General features: G+C 35.3%; 1 protein-coding gene across 7 annotated transcripts in view; it reads left to right on the top strand.

Annotated features, from left to right (window-relative positions):
* STK3 (serine/threonine kinase 3) overlaps positions 1-20,380 on the top strand; it is a 331,890-nt gene that overhangs the window by 215,758 nt on the left and 95,752 nt on the right. For all 7 annotated transcript variants that reach the window (XM_005563776.4, XM_015455063.4, XM_074000046.1 and 4 more), the window contains one exon: positions 17,577-17,769. In XM_005563776.4, coding sequence (XP_005563833.1) covers positions 17,577-17,769 — 193 coding nt within the window. The remainder of the gene's footprint in view (positions 1-17,576; positions 17,770-20,380) is intronic.

The raw sequence follows: 20,380 nt of genomic DNA, 5'->3' as shown, positions 1-20,380 counted from the left end.
TATTACCTGTAATAGAAATGTGATTCTTTGGGATTTGTGATACTCAATATAATATGTAAAATATTTAATAAATTGCTAGATCATTTGAGCTTTCTCGTGGTGGTTGTGGTGGCTTTTGGCAAAAACAAACAAAAAGCAATGCTTGATTTTTATTCTGGGAAATTTCTCACTTAATTGTTATAGGCTAGGGCCTAGGCATCAGGATTTTTAAAAAACCTTCCTACCAGATTCCAATGTGTGGCCTGGGTGAGAACCTTTGACTTATGAGTTGTAGTGTTGGGCCTTGTGGTGAAACAGATAATAAATATTTGCTCAAATTAAGAAGCAAAGGATTTTCTCAATTTTTAAAGTTAACTTTTTATTTTTAAATAGTTTTAGATTTATAGAAGAAATACAAAAATAGTTTAGAGAGTTTCCATATGCCTCCCACATTCAGTCTCCCCTGTTATTAACATCTTATATTCGTATGATACATTTGTCTAAATAATGAACCAATATTAATACAGATTTGAAACTAAAGTGCCTATTCTTTTCAGATTTACTTAGTTTTTACCTAATGTTCTTTTTGTGTTTTAGGGCCCATCAAGATGCAGTATTACATTTAGTCATCATGTCTCCTTAGGCTTCTCTTTTTTTAAAAAACAAAAATTGATACATAACAATTATACATATTTACAGGGTAAAGTGTGATGTTTTGATACATGTATATAATGTGTAAAAATCAAATCAGAATATTTAGCATTTCCATCACCTCATGCATTTATCATTTATTTGTGGTAAGAACATTCAAAATCTTCTACCATTTTGAAATATACAATATTGCTGACCATAGTCACTGTACTATGCAGTAGAACACCAGAAATTATTCCTCCTAACTGTAATTTTGTATTTATTGACCCATCTCTCCCTACCACCCCCAGCCTCCACAAGCCTCCCCTACCTCTGGAAAACACCATTTCTACTCTCTACTGCCATGAGATCAGCTTTAGTCTTTCTGCGCTTGGCTAATTTCACATGGCATATATACCATAAAAACGAATGCAATTTTGTCATTTGTGGCAAGCATGTATTTCCCTGGAGGATGTTAAATGATATAAGCCATGCACAGAAAGGGTTCATGATGTCGCAGCTTCTCAGAATGTCCTTGTTTTTGATGACTTTGAGAGTTTGGGGTAATAATGGTTAGATATTTTGTAGAATATCCTTCAATTGGGATTTTTTTTCTAATGATGAGACTAAGCTTACTGGTTTTTGAGAAGACCCAGAGATAAATATAAGTCTCATCACATCAAGAGTAAATTATTCTGTCAACATGACTTACCACTGTTGATGTTAACCAGGATCACCTGACTGAGGTAGCATGTCACATTTCTTTACAGTAAAATATTCTTTCTTCCTTTTCATACTGTACTCTTTGGAAGGAAGTCACAGTACACAGCTCATATTTAAGAAGTGGGGGGTTATTCTCAACTTTCTTGAGGACTGAGTATTTAGAATTTTTTCTATACAGGATATTTGTCTGTTCTCCCCATTTATTCAATCATTTGCATCAGTATTGACTCACGGTTATTAGTTTATATTTTGGATTATAGTCCAATACTACTATGTTTATTTATTTTGCTCAAATTGTTCCAGCTTTGGCCATTGGGAAGCTTTTGATTTTACTCCTTTGTCCCTATGACATATCCCCATCATTGTGGGGTTTTGTTTTGTTTTTAGCACTTTCTTACTCTCTGACACTATAAGATATTCTAGGCTCATATTGTATATTTCCTGTTCCAGTCCTAGAATAAGGAGCCTACTTCCTTTTTACTGGAAAACTGTAGGAAATCAAGATTGAATTCCAGGGGGACTTTTTTTTTACTGTGGGATGTTGTTGCTTCTGTGCCCTCTCAGCTTACGAGGCAAGGAGATATATGTGTGTATACTAACCTGTGTATATACACATTTATAACTACATATGTAGGCACCTGTGTGTGTGTGTGTGTGTGTGTGTATATATGTATGTGTATACATCTGTATCTGTATTAAACTAAACATTAATTTATACTGATGTGTCTGACTCTAATCCATTATTATTCTAGGTGGGTCCTCTTGCTTGTTTATAACCTACAACTCCAGTGGTGAGAAACCTGGCTCCCATCATTCATTTACTAAGTTTTTCAACTCCAGTATTCATGTCTAGTGGTTTCAGAATTCTTAACCCATGTGGAAAACATGGAAAACAACATTATCAGTTGCAGTGCTTATGTATCATTCCTTTTGTCTTTAGTCTAACAGAATTCACAGTTCACTTACTCCAAAGTTACTTAGGTTAGTACCTTTTCTTCTCACCCCCTTCAGTGAAGTTGTTTCAATACATTTTTAATACAGTTACTTTTTTTTTTTTTGCCACAATTCTACATTTCGCCCTGGGATCCCCTGACCTCCTAAATTATTGTTTTAAATTTTGCATACTTTAGGTTCACTCTTTTTGTTGTTGTTGTCGTTGTTGCTTTTGAGACTGGGTCTCTCTCTTTCACCCAAGCTAAAGTTCAGTGGCACAAACATAGCTCACTGTCTTGAACTCCTGGGCTGAAGTGATCCTCCTGCCTCAGCCTCCCAAGTAGCTGGGACTACAGGCAGGCACCACCAGGCCTGGCTAATTTTTTTAATTTTTTGTAGAGACAGAGGTCTTACTGTGTGCTCAGGCTGATCTAGAACTCTTGGTCTCAAGGGATCCTCCTGCCTCAGTAGGTTCACTCTTTATGATGTAAAGTTTTGATAAATGCATGGTATTAGGCATCAAAATGATACATATGATACACTGTAGTGTCAAACAGAACAGTTTCATCACCCTTAAAAAAATCCATTGTGCTTCACATAATCAACTCTCCCCCACCGCCCTTTCAACCACTGATCTGTTTACCATTTACAGTTTCGGCTTTTCCAGGATATCATATAATTGGAATCATATATTATGCAGCCTTTTCAGACTGGCTTTTTTCACTTAACAGTATGTTTTTTGTAACAGTCATCCATGTTTTTTTGTGTGTGTGGCTTAAAACCCCATTTTATCACTGAATAGTATTACATTGCATAGATACACCACAGTTCATTTATCCATTAACTTATTGAAGGCTATCTTCAATGGTTGCTTACTAGTTTGGGGCAGTTATTAGTAAATAAAGCTGCTGTATACATTCATATGCTGGCTTTTGTGTGGATATAAGTTTTCAGGTACATTGAGTAAGTATCTAGGATCATAGTTGCTGGATCTTATGATATGTTCAGCTTAGTAAGAAACTGTCAAACTTTTCCAAAGTTGCATTATTTTATATTCCTAGTAACCAAGGAATGATTCTGTTGCTGTGCACCAGCGGTTTGTATGGTCAGGGTTTTTGTTTGTTTGCTTTTGCATTTTAACCATTCTAAAAGGTGTTTAGTGGTATCTCGTTTTAATTTGCAATTCCTTAGTGATGAAGATGCTGGGCATCTTTTTATATGCTTATTTGCCATTTATATATCTTTGGCAAAGTGAATGTTCAATACTTTTCCCCATTTTTAAATTGTGTTGTATGTTTTCTTATTGTGAATTTTTAAGAGTTCTTTGTGTATTTTGGATATGAGTCCTTTATAAAGTATGTATTTAACAAATGTTTTCTCCCATTTTTAGTTTGTCTTTTCATTCTTTAACAGTGTCTTTCACAGAGCAGAATTTTCTAGTTTTTAGTTTTTGCCTTTTGTTTTTTTAGAGACAGGGTCTTACTCTGTAGCCCAAGCTGAGTGCAGTGGATGATCATAGCTCACTGTAGCCTCAAGCTCCTGGTCTCTAGCAATCCTCCTGCCTCAGCCTCCTTCAGTGCTGGGATTACCAGGCATGAGCCACCATGCCCAGCTGAAGTTTTTAGTTTTACTATGAAAATATCAGCTTTTTTTCATGGTTCATGCTTTTGGTGTCTATAAATTCACTACCAAACTCAAAGTCACATAGATTTTCTCCTGAGTTTTCTTCTATAGGTTTTATGGTTTTGCATTGTTATATGGGTCTTTGAAGCATTTTGAGTTAATTTTTGAGAAAGTCTATGTCTGGGTCCTTTTTTTTTTCTTTTTTTTTTTTTTCGTATGGATATCCAGCTTGTTCTAGCACCATTTAATGAAAAAACTGTTCTTTCTCCAATGAGTTGCTTTTGTGTCCTTTTCAAAAATCTATTGACTATATTTGTGTTGGTCTGTTTCTGAGCTCTTTATTCTGCTTCATTGATATATCATTGCTATATGTGTGTATTCTTTTGCCAGTACTATGCTGTTTTGATTATCATAGTGTTATAGAAGTTTTAAGATTGGACACGGAATCTTCCGATTTTCTTTTTCCTTTCCTTTCCTTTTCGACATGGCATCTTGTTTTGTTAACCAGGTTGGAGTGCAGTGGCAGCAATCACGCTCACTGCAGCTTTGACCTCCTGGGCTCAAGTGATTTTCCCACATCAGCTTCCCGAGTAGCTGGTACTGTAGGCGCACACTGCCACATTTGGCTAATTTTTGTATTTTTTGTAGAGACAGTGTCTCACTGTGTTGCCCAGGCCAGTCTCAAACTCCTGGGCTCAAGCAATCCACCCACTTCGGCCTCCTAAAGTGCTGGGGTTACAGGTGTGAGCCACTACTCCTGGCCAAATTTTGTTTTTCTGATTCAGTATTGCCTTGGCTGTTCTAGGCCTTTTGCATTTCCATAGAAAAGATCATTTTGTCAATGTTTCTAAATTAGCTTCCAGGAATTCTTATTGGGATTGAATGAAATCTATACATCAAGTTAAGGAAGAAATGACATTTTAACAGTATTGAGTCTTCAAATTCATGAACATGGGATGTTTCTCAATTTATTTAGATCATCTTTTATTTTTTGCATCAATGTATACAGATCCTGTACATGTTTTAATATGTTAGACCTAAGTGGGTTTTTTTTCTATTGAAATTTTTTTCAGTTTCAAATTTCAGTTGTTTATTGCTGGTATGTAAGAAAGCAATTGACTTTTGTGTATTGCCCTTGTATCCTGTGACCTTGCCATACACACTAATTTTTATTAGTTCTAGGAGTTTTTTTGTAGATTCTGTGAAATTTTCCACACAGACAATGATGTCATCTGCAAATATAGTTTCTTTCCAGTATTTATAACTTTTTTCTTATGGCACTAACTAGATGTCAGTTTTCTTTTAACTTTAATATGTTTCTGTATCCTCACTATGTTTCCTTGTCTCCCTGGTTCAGAGGTTATGTATTTTTCCCATTTATAAATATGGGTATGGAAGAAAAATAAGACATGGTAATTGCCTACAAGAAGATTGCAATCTAATGAGTGAGACAAATAAACTGATAACTGATTATAATGCAGTGTAACAAGTTCTGTGATGGAGGTACGCATAAAGAACAGTAATTGTTTTATTGCTCTTGGTTTTTTCACTTCCCTCAAAAGGCCCCTTCTCTGCTTGTTTCTTTAGTCAGCTACATGATCCCTTTCTTCTGGGCCCTTTCTCCTCATTCAAAAATACGGTTATCCTTTGACCATTTAAAAAATAAGGGAAAAAACAACAAATTATTTACAACTACACTTCTTGATAGCATAGTCAGAGCCTTTGTTTTTTCACTTTGCACTTACACTGTGCCTCTTACACTGTGGCTGAAGTATTCTCCAGCGGTATTCTCTCCAAGGCATATTTCTGTGTAAGATGAGATCACTTTAGCACTTACTTAATTTGAGGTGTCCATAGGTCATTTAAGTCATTTTGTATAGCAGGCAGTTGGATATGCAGGTCTGAATGCCAAGGGAGAAAGAACTCAGGCAAATTAGGAAATCAGTACTTTCTGAAGTTGGTAGTTAAACCATGAGCATAGATTGGATTGCTCAAAAAGTATTTAAAGCAAAGTGTAGGTTGCTGCGTTTGTCTTGACATCCTAGCCATTGCTTCCTCTGGAAAGAGGAAGCCTTTCATGGGGCTCCTCCAGGCTTCAGTTAGGCAAGTGCTCCTCTGTGTTCACCACAGTATACTGCGTTTAGCTCTGAGAATATTTATCTCACTGTAGTTGTCTATTTTCTAACTCCCCATTAAACTGTACATTTCTCAAGGAAAAGATTATACCTTAGCACACTTGCCTGGCACACAAAAAGCATTTATTACATAAATATTTAATTGGTAAATATTTATCAAATCAAGAAACACATGTATAAAACTGTTTTAAACAGGTTCTGCCTGACTTTTACTCATCATTAAGGATAGTGCCAGCCACAAAATCATCAACACAGAATGTATTTGCATTTAATAATTAATAAGGTGTATAGTAGCACATGAAGTATTTCTTTAGCAATGCCTAAGTCAAATGTGTGAAAAATATTGGGTTGTGGGGGAGGTGGTTTTTTGTTGCCCTGACATTTTTCTGCCTCAGAATTTTCATTTTTATCAGGAAGTTCAATGATGTAAACTGTATTTTAAAATCCATATTGTTGCTTTAGCATGTTTCAAGTAGTCTTCTTTTGAATTGTATGTTTTGGAAATTAATTTTCTAAAATTATTTTATAAAATTATATCTAAGTTTATGTAGGTGATATTTCTGTTGTTAACATTTAAACAATAAAAATACAATTTATGTATTAAAATTTATGTTTACTACCAACAAACCAAAAAGAACTATAACAAAATTTCTGCTTACTCTTTTTTTTTTTTGAGACAGAGTTTCGCTATTTTTGCCCAGGCTGGAGTGCAATGGCGCAATCTCGGCTCACCGCAACCTCCGCCTCCCGGGTTCAAGCGATTCTCCTGCCTCAGCCTCCCGAGTAGCTGGGATTACAGGCATTTGCCACCACCCCAGCTAATTTTGTATTTTTACTAGAGACGGGTTTTCTCCATGTTGGTCAGGCTGGTCTTGAACTCCCGACCTCAGGTGATCCACCTGCCTCGGCCTCCCAAAGTGCTGGGATTACAAGCGTGAGCCACCGTGCCCGGCTGCTTACTCTTAAAATACTATCATAATGGAAGAGAAAAGGAATGAGAGAAAGAAAGAATGAAGAAAAGAAAAAAGTATTTTTAAAGACCCTTTAGCCCTTAGTTGTATTTGTTTTAGGAACATAAGATATATACAATCATAAATCTTTTCATATAAAAGCAATTTAGAATGAAGTTTTGATAAATTAATGTGACTATTGATTATTTCCTTTTGTATACTTCTATCAATTTTGTGGAATTACCACCTGTTCATTGAGTTCCTGCTATTATATGCAAGTGGAGATGACTGAATGTGAAAGATATTTGTTGTCCTTGAGGAACATAAACATTGCTTATATAAAGGTATCAACATGACAGTGGTTATAGTATTTTTAAATATATCACTTTTTAAAAATTTATCAAGGAACCATTAGCCTATTTCTGAAAGATATTGATGGTATGTTAGTAAATGTAATAACCTATTTTATAAACCTATTTGTGTAAATCTCCAAATAGTGGAATTTTAGTCTTTTGTCTTTGGTTCCCTCTTGTGGATGTTTTATAAACTGCTTGTAAGAACACAACAGTTTTTAAAGGTGTTATTTTTATTTTAAAATATTTGATTTTATACGTTTCTTTATATTTTGTCAATCCTTTGACATGTTTTGGCTGTGAAAGAAAAAAGAAATGTCACAGTTAAGGTTGCTTTTACTTTTAATTCACTCTATTGTATATTAGTGTTGTGCACAGGAGATGTAAGGTAATCTTTTGTTTGGAAACTTCTCCTATAATGCCAAAAACTTGTACAGTCTTGCATCATGAAGCCTCTGAAGTCCTGCCCATATGCCTTTTCACCATTTAGCCTTGTTATACTGATGAATAAGTCTTTTATGACGTTTGGAGATCCTGAAGGCTTTGATGTAACTTTAAAACCTGCCTGTGAACGTGCAAAAAGTTAGGATCCCTGAAGTTACTGTTTGCTAAAGACAGGTATGTCAAAGACAGCAGCTGTATAAGCTATTAAGCTGATTTTCTAGTGAAAGAGAAAGACCACCTACTTACAGCAATGAGAAGACAATTAATTCTTTTTACAGATTTTCAGATACTGTAAATCTTAGTTTTTAATGGGTGAATACCAATTTGTTACTTTTTTCAGCCTGTCAGACATTGAAGTGGCACTTAAGGGCAGCTATTTGAAAGAGATTATTTTTGATGTTTTCTCGGTAATTTTTAGCTCAATTGGATCAGAGTTACCAGTTGACCTACCGTGGGCAATTTCACTTGGAACACAGAAACAATAAACAGATACAACCTTTGTGTATTGATAACAAGGACAATGGGGTAACTGCTATCCTTTACCAGAGTTGGAAGTACAATTTAAAGGTAATGCTCTGTTGGGTCACATCAGTAGTTTCACCTTGTATAGGAAAGTGTTTTTAGTTTAGTGGGCATCTTACATGATTCAAGACATACAAGCAAATGTACAATAGTACCCTTTGATTTTTGCCTTTTCTAACTCGCTGATTAAAATCTATTTACCAACCTAGGTTAACATGTTAGCATCAAGTAGTCAACAGCCCCCGAATTCAGTTATGCATGGGGAAAGAAGTGAAAGATTCTTACCCTAGTTTCCCCAGTTTTGTGCTCATCTTCTTGCAGTTGCATTGGACATGCCTTATTGATTTCTTACTTGATGGGAAAATGAATAATAGATTTCATTTCCTTGATCATGTGGTCAAGTGACAAAGTATAGTAAGTCACTTTTTGATTACAAATAACTGGCGTTATCTATTTTATTCAAATTAAAATCTCTCAACTTTCTCTTTAGATTCAGTTTGATCTCTTTAGGTTCTGAATATTGGAGTTATTGTTGATCCATTATATTTGACTGCCTAGAAACTTTCTAGAAAATGTTAATTACTCTTTAGCGATTTCTTTCAGATTCAACTTGTCATTTTTTACTATATGACTCTTTTTAGTACAGGCTCTAATTAATTATCCTCAAATCTGGATTCTAGTAATAACTTTCTGATTCTAGTCTTTCTCCGGTCTTTCCTTCTCCAAATCATCTTTTAGTTCCCATGGTTCCTATCACTCCTTTGCCAAGCAACTTATGCTGGGCTTCCAGTGTTCAAAGCATCCATAAGCTGTAGGACATCCCCTAATTCAGTCAAACTTACTCATTGCTTTCCATTCTAGCTGGAATATTTCTACTTTTGTGTTCGATTTTTTTTGCAGTTTAGAATGCCACTGTCTATTCTTCCCTAATTTTACACCAAGATCCAGCTTTCTAAGGGGACTAAATTAATTCCAAGGAACAAGGGCATCTTAATTCTGTTGTTTGTTCTTTCTACCCATTCTCAGTGACTTGTTTACTCATGTGTTTATCTTTGGGATAGTGAGTTCATGTTTGGCTAGATTTTATCTCTGAGAACGATGTGAGTTGAGGGTTCAGTATGCATCCCTGTAACATGGATTTGTATTTGTTTCTATCAGGCACCTCGGGTGCTACCTTACTGGGGCTATATTTGGTTAACTTCTCAGTATGAGGCTCCCCCAGAGCATGTGAGTGATGTAAAATTGAAGGCCTAAACCATAGTTATAAATTCTAAAGGGAGTTTTCCCAATCCCTGTCCCCTGCCTTACCTAGCTCAGGTGAGACTTGTCATCTCCTTTGCCACTGGGTAAATTGTTTCTTGTCTGCCTTTTTCCTGAGGATGTAGTCTTTCAAAATTCCCAATTTTAAGTGAAGGTTTCATTTCTACTTTGGAAAGAAACCAAAGACTTCCCTTTTCCCTTTATCTGTTAAAATAGAAACCTTACTTAACCAATAATCCCCCACCCCCGTCATCGCATGCCTCTGAAGAAGCCCTCAAGTTAGATTTGGCTTATTACCATAGTTCTCTTTTGAGCCCTAACTGTCTTGAAAACTCAGCTATGTATTTGTAGTATGTTTGTTACATTTATTGTTGGCTGTTTAATTAGCACCTTTAAGAGGTTTTAAAAATATTTAGACTACTATAATGCAACTTTTTGTATAATTGTTTCAAGTATATATTTTACACATTTTTTTCCTGACGAATATTTTTTTCATGCTATAGCAGAATGCATATTCATTAGAATTGTCCAACTGAATGAAAGTCATTAAGATCACTGCTCTTATACTGATACTATACTGTTACGTGATTGCATGTACAATAAAGAAGTGTTTAATGTCATTTTAAGAAGAAAAATAAAATTAGAATATTTTCCTTTTAGGACACCTGTTTAAGGAGTAGTCTAGCTATCTCATTAAATAGGTATCCTAACTGAGAAAAATTCTACTTTTATATTCTAAACATTTTTAGAATATAGAAACAATTTTATATTCTAAAGTATTTGTCTTTGGGACACTAATGACAAATTAGTCTCACAAATGACAAATACTTTTTATCTTTAATTCAATCAGTTACTGAGTATTTAGAAAATGCTTTAAGGTAGTAGTTATTACACATATCTACTAGTAGATAATGCAAAATCTCTGATTATTTCTCAGACTGTTTTAGCATAAGCCTGTCTTAGCAGTGGAGTAGGATTTCCTAATAATGTTTTCAAATATTTGTATTCCATGTGGATTTTATGATTCATAAACTGGATTATCATCAGTACTCTGTTTTGCATTCCTGGCACATGATGGCCACTGATTGAAAATGCTGTTGTATTCCTTACTGGAATTGGCTGCTTTCTACAGTAGGGAAGCATCTGTTCTGCAGACCTTTTTCTATAAAATATCAACATGTTTTTCCTTCTGCTTTTCTTTTGTGAGGAATAACAGAGTATATGTAAGTGAAATATAATTTTGAAAAAACATAAATGTTTCATTATAAAAATATAAAAAGTATCAAATGAAATTATAATACTAATCTAACATATCAAGAATAAGTTAAGAATTTTAAAAAGTAAAAGCTGTGGCTTAAGAGTTTTCAACACCATCACCAAATTATAAGTGAGTTTTCTAATTTCATTTAACTAGTTATTCCATCTGTACTTTATTAATTTCTATTTGTGTGTCACCCTCTCATTAGTGAATTGAGTGCTCATGCTATTTTTATTGCTATTTTTTACTGTCAATTTGTAAATTAGATTAGCATTCTTTAGCAAATTGACTACGTAAGTAAAAATAATATGCAGTAAGATCAATCCCTTCCAAACTTAATTCAGTGTTTTTACAATTTTATCTAAGCCAATTGTGTGAATCCAGAGGTTCAGGCCTTAGTGTCCCTTTGTAGATTCAACTGTAATGTAGAATATAGGGAGGCTAAAGACTATTTTATACCAATCAGATGTTATGTTTCTTGTTAAGTTTAATGGTCACAGCTTTGAATCTCACAAGGATAAGAGACAAATGACTCACACATGTAAAAATAGACTTAGTGTTTTGGGAATAAACTGGTTGCAACTGTGATAAAATAAGATATTCAACCAGCAGATTTGAAAAAGGAACTGATGTAAAATCATCTTCATCTCTTTACTTCGGAAAATGAAACATGCTCTTGCAAACCTGTAGTGTAAGTTAAATGGGGCTTGAGAAATGCTGTAGATAGTTTAAAAGCCTTACATAATTAGAAGGTAGGTCTTAGACTTTAGAATTAGACCTTGCTAGAATTCTTGCTTCTCCACTTACTTGTTGTATGACCTTGGACAAATTATGAAACCTATTTGAGCCTCAGGTTCCTTTGCCTAAGAGGAATAATAGCACCTCTCAGGGTTAATAAGATAATTTTTTTTTTCCTTTTGAGACGGAGTCTCACGCTGTCTCCCAGGCTGGAGTGCCATGGCACGATCTTGGTTCACTGCAACCACCGCCTCCCGGGTTCAAGTGATTCTCCTGCCTCAGCCTCCCAAGTAGCTGGGATTACAGGCACGTGCCACAATGCCCAGCTAATTTTTTGTATTTTTAGTAGAGATGGGGTTTCACTATGTTGGCCAGGCTGGTCTTGAAATCCTGACATCAGGTGATCCACCCACCTTGGCCTCCCAAAGTGTTAAGATTAAAGGCATGAGCCACCATGCCCAGCCAAAAGAGAATTAAAAAGACCTTAGCATAGTGCTTCCAACTCAATGATAAGTATTTTTTCATTATTAAATGAATGACCAACTGAATAATTCTAGTTATTAGCATTATTTCCTGTTCCAAAGTATAATATCTTCAATAGCCATTCTATGTTTTATAATAATAACGTTATGTTACTATAACCTCATAACATTGTCCTTCGTTCTGTGTTTTGGCATTACCTCATAATGAGGGGTTTAACATTCATTCAACAAATTACATAATGAGAACAATGCTTTTTACCAGACATCAGGAATACAACTGTAAACAAGATCTGGTTACTGCCCTTATAGATTTGAGAGTCTAATGGGGGATTTAGACAAGACAATTACAGTACTGTAAAATCAGCATAAGCACAGAGTACTATGGGAATACAGAGGCATGACACATAATTCAATCTTGGGGTGTCTGAGCTGAGAAGGAATGTGTCTGAGTGTAGTTCTAATGTAAAAAGTTGTAAAACACTCCACCCAAATGTATCTATCTGTGTTAAATATATAGTCTACTCATCTTTTAAGAGCTAACTGAAGTTCAGCCTCCTCTGTGGGGCCTTCTTCACTTTTTAAAGGCAGAGTTAGAGGCTCTACTCTTGGTATTCCCATTTTACTGTCAACACTTTTCTTATAGCATTTAATAGATTGTCCTGTAACTTATTGTTCACATGGTAGTAGATTTCCCCTAGATCACAAACTCCCTAAAAACTGAAATGGAATGAAACTATCTTATTCATCTTTGTATCTCCAATGTCTTGTCTATAGTTGATGTACAATAAATGCTTGTTGGATGATTAATAAGTGAAAATATAAATTGATTTATTCATTAAATAAATATTTATCAAGTACCTACTGTATGCTAGGTGTTTTAATAATGAGGATTCAGAAGTTAAAACAGTCTCTTACCTTCTCCAGACTTACATTCTAGTGGTCGTGAAGGCCAGGTATAGACTATGAAGAATACAGAAGAATGGAAAATGATGGAGGCTTTAGTTTAGATTGGTGGTCAGAAAAAGCTTCAGTAAGGAGGTCACAGCTAAATAGAGACCTGAGTTAAATAAATTATCAATCTGGTTTATGGATGAGCATTCCAGTCTGATAGATCAGCCAATTTAAAGACTTAAAAGGAAGAACATGCTTAGAATGCTCAAGAAACAGCAAAGGAGGTCAGCCTGGTTAGAGCTTGGTGAACAAGAAGGAATGTGATAGGAGATGGGATTGGCAGATATTACTAGATGGGATAGGCCAGATCACATTTGGACATGATAAAGGTTTTGGATCTTATTCTAAGTGTGATAGGAGGCCAAATGCAGAGTGTTAGCAGGAGAGTAACATGATGTCATTTGTCTTCTGGAGGGCTCAATCTGCCTATGTGAGTGAGACTAAAAGGGGCAAAAATGGAAACAATAAGAACAGTCAGTAGGCTATTTTCATGCTCCAAGTGGGAGAAGATGGTGGCTTGGACTAGAATGTACTGAATAATTTTATGGGACTCTTTGGGAATAGAAGGTGGTGATATAAGCTTTTAAGATTCTAAGCTTGCACATCAAACTTAAGCATTCAAGTAGATCAAAATTTAAACATAATTCAGGTACATGTATGTAGTAGAATAATGGGCTAAGAAATAAAAGAACTTGTTTCTTAGTCCCAGATCTACTTTTAAGTAGGTGTGTGACCTTAGGGAAGTCTCTTATTTTCTATGGACCTCAGTGTTTTCAGATATAAAATGATGGTTCGAATTAGTTTCTCTCTAACTGTAAAGGTCCCTGATTTTATAATTCCATGAAAAAGTCAATATGTATTGAACGTGTCAACCTAAATAACAAGGACTCTCTAAAAGAAAGTAACATTTATTTTAGAATAGGGCATTGCAGTGCTAGTATAGGTGCTATAGTAAACGATGTGCGTATTTGGGGGGTAAAGGAAAACAAAGGTTTTTAAAGGAAAAATGGGGAGAATTGCCTAATTGTTTTGAAATCCTTATCCTTGTGTGCCAGTCTGTGGTTGGATAGGCAGTTGCTGGGTAGATGTCCTTGCAGTGTTTTTCATGTAAGATTGCAATGGCCGTTGTGCAAAGTGGTGGTTTTGGCGGAGTCTTTTGTGATAGCTTTTGCTATCAGGCATTTATGCATGAGGACCATCTCTTTATGGCTTTCCCTTGCTCCATTTGTCAGGGTTGGTTTTTGTTTGTTTTTTTGTTGTTTTAAACAGAAATATCTTCATTTTGATTCTGACAACTTTCACAAATCCTTACCGTGTTTTGAATACCAAATGAAGCACTTTAGTGGATTCAGAGGCACTCAAAGACATTCTTGTCCATAGGGTACTTACATTTATAAAAGATTTTGCAAAACAATTGCTTGCAATATGAGATCATAAATTGAATACAAAAGTGTATAATGCAGGTTGCAAATTCTATGGAAGTTTAGAAAAGAGAATAATTAACAAAGACTGAATTAGCCATGGAAGTAGTAGATACTTGATCGGAAACTAGGTAGGATTTAGTTAAATGGATAGAGGGGAAGGGCGTTCTGGATAGAGAATAAGACATGTACACAAAGGAAGTCTTTAATGAGCATAGCATCATATGGAGTTATGGCAAAGAGAGATTCAGTTAAAGTCCAGCCTGCCTGTATTGGAAGTTATATGAACAATGGGAAAATAGGATTGGGCCATAGAAGACACTGAAATCTAGGCAGAAATGTTTAGCTTTAATGAAGGCAGGAACTGGGAGCCATAGTAGATTCTTCCGTAGAATGATAGAAATAGTATTCAAGAAAGGTTAGTATAATGCCATGTACTTTGAGAAAGGTGTGAAACTACCTTGTTCCAGGTAGCATGCAGGCATTTTGCTTACCTTTTTATTTAATCATCAATCTTTGGGAACAAGGATCCTATGCCTCATAACTGATTTGAGCCAGGATTTGAACCAATGTCTGCCTGACTCTAGAAAGTTAGATGGGAGAGTCCTCAGTCAGGAAGCATTAGCTGCAGTAAACCACCTATGAGGTAGTGAGGATTATACCCAGTAGCAGTGGGAATGGAAAAAGAAGAGATGGAGCTAAGAGAGAATTTTTTAAAGAACTAGTTCACTGATACATATATAGGGAATGAAAGAGAAAATAAATGTAAGACGACATTGAAGTTTTATGTAGCAAGTGAAGATTACCATGCTTTGTGGTCGTTGTTGGGGGTGGAGACAGATAGGAGGGACTGGAGAGACAAATAATATCTGATTTGGGACTGTCAAATTTTAGACATCATTAAGCATTTAAATAATAAGTAAAGACATAGGAAGATTTCAGGATTTGAGACTCCTCGACTTATTAGATGGTTGAAGGCTTGAGAATGAAGAGGTCTTCTAAAAGAGAAAGGATCATTAAAGAAGTGCAAATGACTTTGAGACATAATGCCCAAGCTTATCATGTAGGTTTAGGAAGAGGAAAGGTATCAAACAGGTGTCCAACTATTGTTATATTATACAATCCAAATTGCTGAGACTCAACATTGATGTTCTCAGATTTGCATTTTGACCTCTGCCAGAACTAGATTTTGCTTATATGTTTCTACTAAAAATGGAATAAATATAAATGAATTTCAGTGCATAATCAAGTTTTTCTAAATAGCCGATTCTTTGGTCCTTTCTTTCTTTTTGAAATGGGGTCTTGCTCTGTCACACAGGCTGGAGGGCAGTGGCGCCATCATCGCTTACTGCAGCCTTAAACTCTTGAGCTCAGGCAATCCTCCAGCCTCAGCCCATCAAGTAGCTAGGACTACAGGCACACCACCATGTTCAGCTAATTTTTAAATTTTTTGTGGAGACAGGGTCTTGCTGTATTGCCTAGGCTGGTCTCAAACTCCTGGCCTTCTGCCCTGACCTCCCAAAGCACTGGGATTATCAGTTGGTCTTTCAGACAGGATTTGTTAGTTTATTTTTATGACCCTATTCCAGTATATCTTTGGTGAATGTTCTAAATAGCACTTTTAATTTGTACTTATATTACTGACTCAATTCTTCTGTGAAACATTCAAAAGCTGGGATTTGACAACAAAAGCGTAGGCAACAAAAGAAAAAAAACTGATAAATCAGACTTCATCAAAACTAAAAACTTACATCAATAGATGCTATAAATGAAGTAAAAAGCATACAAAATGGGAGAAAATATTTGCAAATTATATCTCTGGTAAGGAATTAATATCCAGAATTTGTAATAACAACAGAAAAACCAAACAACCCATTTTAAAATGGGTAAATGGATATTTCTCCAAAGAAGATATACAAATGGCTGATAAGCATGCGAAAAGATTGCTCAACATCAGTAGTCATTAGGGAAATGCAAATCAAACTACAATGTGATAACACTTCATGTTCATTAGGATGGCTATTACTTTTTAGAAATGGAAAATAACAAGTGTTGTCAAGGACATAGAGAAGTTGGAATCCTGTGCATTGCTGGTGGGAATGTAAAATGGTATAGCCACTGTGGAAAACAGTTTGGGCACTCAAAAAATTAAATATGAAGTTACCATGTGATCCAGCAATTGTACTTCTAGGTAGATACCCAACCAAACCGAAAGTAGGGATTCAAACAGATACTTGTAGATCAGTGTTCACATTAGCACTATTCACAAAGGTGAATAGCACTATTGTAGACAAAGGTGTCAACAATCCAAATGGCCATCAACAGATAAATAGGGAAACAAAATGTGGTGTATTCATGCAGTGGAATATCATTCAGCCTTAAAAAGGAATGAAATTACACAACATACCACAATATGCCTGAATCTTGAATGCATTATGCTCAGTGAAGTATATTGTATGATTCCACTTACATGAGGTATCTACAATAGGCAAATTCATGAGTACAATAGTAATTATGAATTAGTACTATGGTATGAATAGTAGTACTCATGAATTTGCCTATTCTAGATACCTCATGTAGGTACAATAGAGGTTGCCAGGACTGGGGAAAGGGGGGATGAAGAGTTCTGTAAATGTATAATGGTGGTGGTTGTACAACACTGTGAACATTCTTAGTGCTATAGAACTGTACACTTAAAAATTGTTAAAATGGTGAATTTTATGTATATGTATATGTATATTTTGCCATAATTTAAAAGAAAAAACTAATGGCTCTTGTACAAGGTTATAGACATCATTATGCCCGTTATAATACAAAGTGTAAATGTGTTCTGTCTTAAAGGTGCTCTCTTTTATATATTTAGTTGTTTTCGTCACCATATTCTTTGTTATGCATTTGTTGATAGTTCACCTATCTTAATCCTTATTTTAAAAGCAACTAGCAGCCTTCTGCTTCATCAATTTCTGTTGCTTGATCTTTAATTACCTAAAACTTTAGGTTATTTTGAATAATTTTTGCTCTTAAAATAACATTTGTATGTATGTCTATATTAAAATCAGTACTAATCGTATTTTTATAAGCATTAAAACTATAATATATTCATTCTCTTGTTAAGAATTAAGAAATCCAGCTGTCACAGAAAAGTCTTCCCTCATTGCAGTATTTTGCTTGCAGGATGAAGATGAGCTGGATTCCCACACCATGGTGAAGACTAGTGTGGAGAGTGTGGGCACCATGCGGGCCACAAGCACGATGAGTGAAGGGGCCCAGACCATGATTGAACATAATAGCACCATGTTGGAATCCGACTTGGGGACCATGGTGATAAACAGTGAGGATGAGGAAGAAGAAGATGGAACTATGAAAAGTATGTGGCTTTTTTACATTAAATATTTGTTTTCTAATTTGAAAGGATACTTTTATAGGAACCAAGCTAGTTCTGTGTTACTTTTTATAGCCAGTTGTGGAAAATTTTGTTTCTTACATTTACGTAACAGTAAAAAAGAGTATGGCACAAGTCAACTTTTTAAAATTGTATTTTAATATAGCAGAAAGCAACACATCTTCAACTTAGAGATATGGAACTTTTTTCTGTTGAAGGTTGCTAACCCACTGCTTAATTTGCAAAGTATTTTAGAGAGAAAAAGATAATGTTCCTAACATTTACTTTTCCAATTAAAAAAGTGAACCTAAAATTATCTTCCAATAAATTCAACAGACTGTCATTTTGTGTTGTCCAAATTATCAGTTAAACCACAACGACAGAGCAGTGCAAGCTATGGGAAGAAATAAGGTGGGAAATAAACACTAGAAAGAAGGATTAAGAGACAGGGATGCTCATACAGAAGATTCAGTTCCATGAGTATTTACTGCTGCTTACCATATGTGAGGCACAGTGGGGGGGGGTGCTGCAGTGGCTAAAAGGATGATCAAACATTCTCTCTGACCTCTGTTGCTTACAGAGTGATGACAATAGGAATGCTTTCACAGACTAGCACTTCTCTTTTTTAAAAATAGTTTTTTAAGATAGTGCAGTTAACATTGTAGGTCATTGTGATTTCACAATTATAGGCAAAAACGAATTTTCTCTTAGCACCAACTGACCTTTTTCTTCCTGTCCTGGTCCTACCCTAGTCCTGGGTGGTTAGTGTCAAAGTCTAAGCAAGCACTAGGCTGCTTTCCACTGAAGAGTATTGCCTCTCAATGGTAGAAAAGCAGAATTACATGACTTCTAGCATTGTAGAACCTAGAAGACTGTAAATATTTAAGTAATTTGCTGGTACTGCAAAATGGGTACCAGGATTTTCTCTCAGATACTTCCATTTCCTTTTTGCTCACCCTTTTCTTTTTGCTACTCCCCCTTTGAAGTTTGACCCATAGCTTCAAGTCACATGGCTCAGTACTGCTGCTTTTTCACATTTCCTAGTTCTGTGTAGCCCATTATGGTTGCATATGTACTTTGGATAGAGAGATCATGAAGCACAAAATGTAAATAGATTGCTATGTTGCCATAATCCTGGGGGAGGAGTATGAATTTTCCATCTCCTGCCATTGGTGGGTCTTCTGAGCCTTTTACCCAGAAAGCAGCCTAAATCTTGGATTTCCTGAAATTACCAGCGGGGCATCTGACTAGAGTAAGTTTTCTGCATCCGTAACGTGCCTCACTACACTGCAGAGGATGGTCTTGTGGCCTCCAAAACCAGCCAGTGTTAGGGTACAAGTGGATCACAAAGACTCTGTGGTAAAACAGTTAACACATTTTTCATCCACATGTAATATCAATTTTCCATAAGCTGATATAATTTTTTAACTCAAATTTTATGATTCTTAACAGATCAATTAGATCATGAGTTCTGTTTTGTATCTTTAGGGAGTTACTGAGCTCCTCATGAAGCTGTATAAACAACTTTTCATGCAGTCATATAGTTGAACATCAGCATATATATAGTAGTTAAGAAAAATGAGTCTTTATAGAATCGAATTCATTTGGATTGCAGTGTATTATATTTCAAAGAAGAGAGAGCAATGATGATGTTTCCAACATCATACTTTAAAATTACACCACAGATATCTACACATTTTGTGTATGACATCCACAAAAATCAATATATGTTATAATTTTGTTGTAACTGAATATATAGGTATGACTTTTTGTCACAGAGGTTTTATTGAAAGCCCATTTTGAAGTTGAGCAGATAGTGGTTTTTGTAACTGCAGTTGTTTTATGGACCTCGGCGAGTTTTAAATCCCATGAGCCAACTTTCTTTGTTTTTTGTTTCTGCAAGTTAGACATCATTCTGTAATGTAGGACTTCAGTGTTTCCAAAATTCTAATCAAGTGATGTTAGTATAACCCCTAGGGATTGTCATATTGTAGTATGGTAGTAGTAAAGAATGTGAAGAAGTTACTGAGGGAAGACTTAACTTTTTCTGAAACCACATAATTATTGTAGTTTTGTTTTTCTCATGATCTAAATCTTTAAAACTTCTTAAATTAGTTGGTATGAGGTCTCAGCTTATGTCACATCAGTCAAAGCCACATTTGCTAATGTGTCTTTAGCGTTTTTGTTCCCTAATAAGATGATAGAGTTTATTATTTTTGTTTTTCTAAAATCTCTACAATATGTACTGAAGATTTTGATTTTCATCTCTTTTCCCATTGGAGTTTCAAGTGAGTTGCCTGATTTAACATCCTTGTCAGTTTAAATTATGTTTACACTTTCTTTTTTATACCTTTAACCATGAAGCTGGAAATTATGGGCCTATTTTCCTTACCTCTAGGAAGGAAAACCTTCCCTTTGAAGGGAAGCGGAGAAAAATGACAAAAAATATTTTAAAATTTGATCTGCCTTTTTAAAAATGGACATGGACCCTATGGGCATGTCCCAAGAATAACTTTCTAAACCTGTTTTTAGCAATGATGGCATTACTTTTACCCTCCCGCTCCCGATCTTCCTATTCATATATCCATCAGGCCTC

The sequence above is a fragment of the Macaca fascicularis genome, chromosome 8 (assembly GCF_037993035.2).
Source record: "Macaca fascicularis isolate 582-1 chromosome 8, T2T-MFA8v1.1".
NCBI lineage: Eukaryota > Metazoa > Chordata > Mammalia > Primates > Cercopithecidae > Macaca > Macaca fascicularis.
Note: the sequence above shows the minus strand (reverse complement) of the source record. Positions and strands in the feature narration are given on the sequence as shown.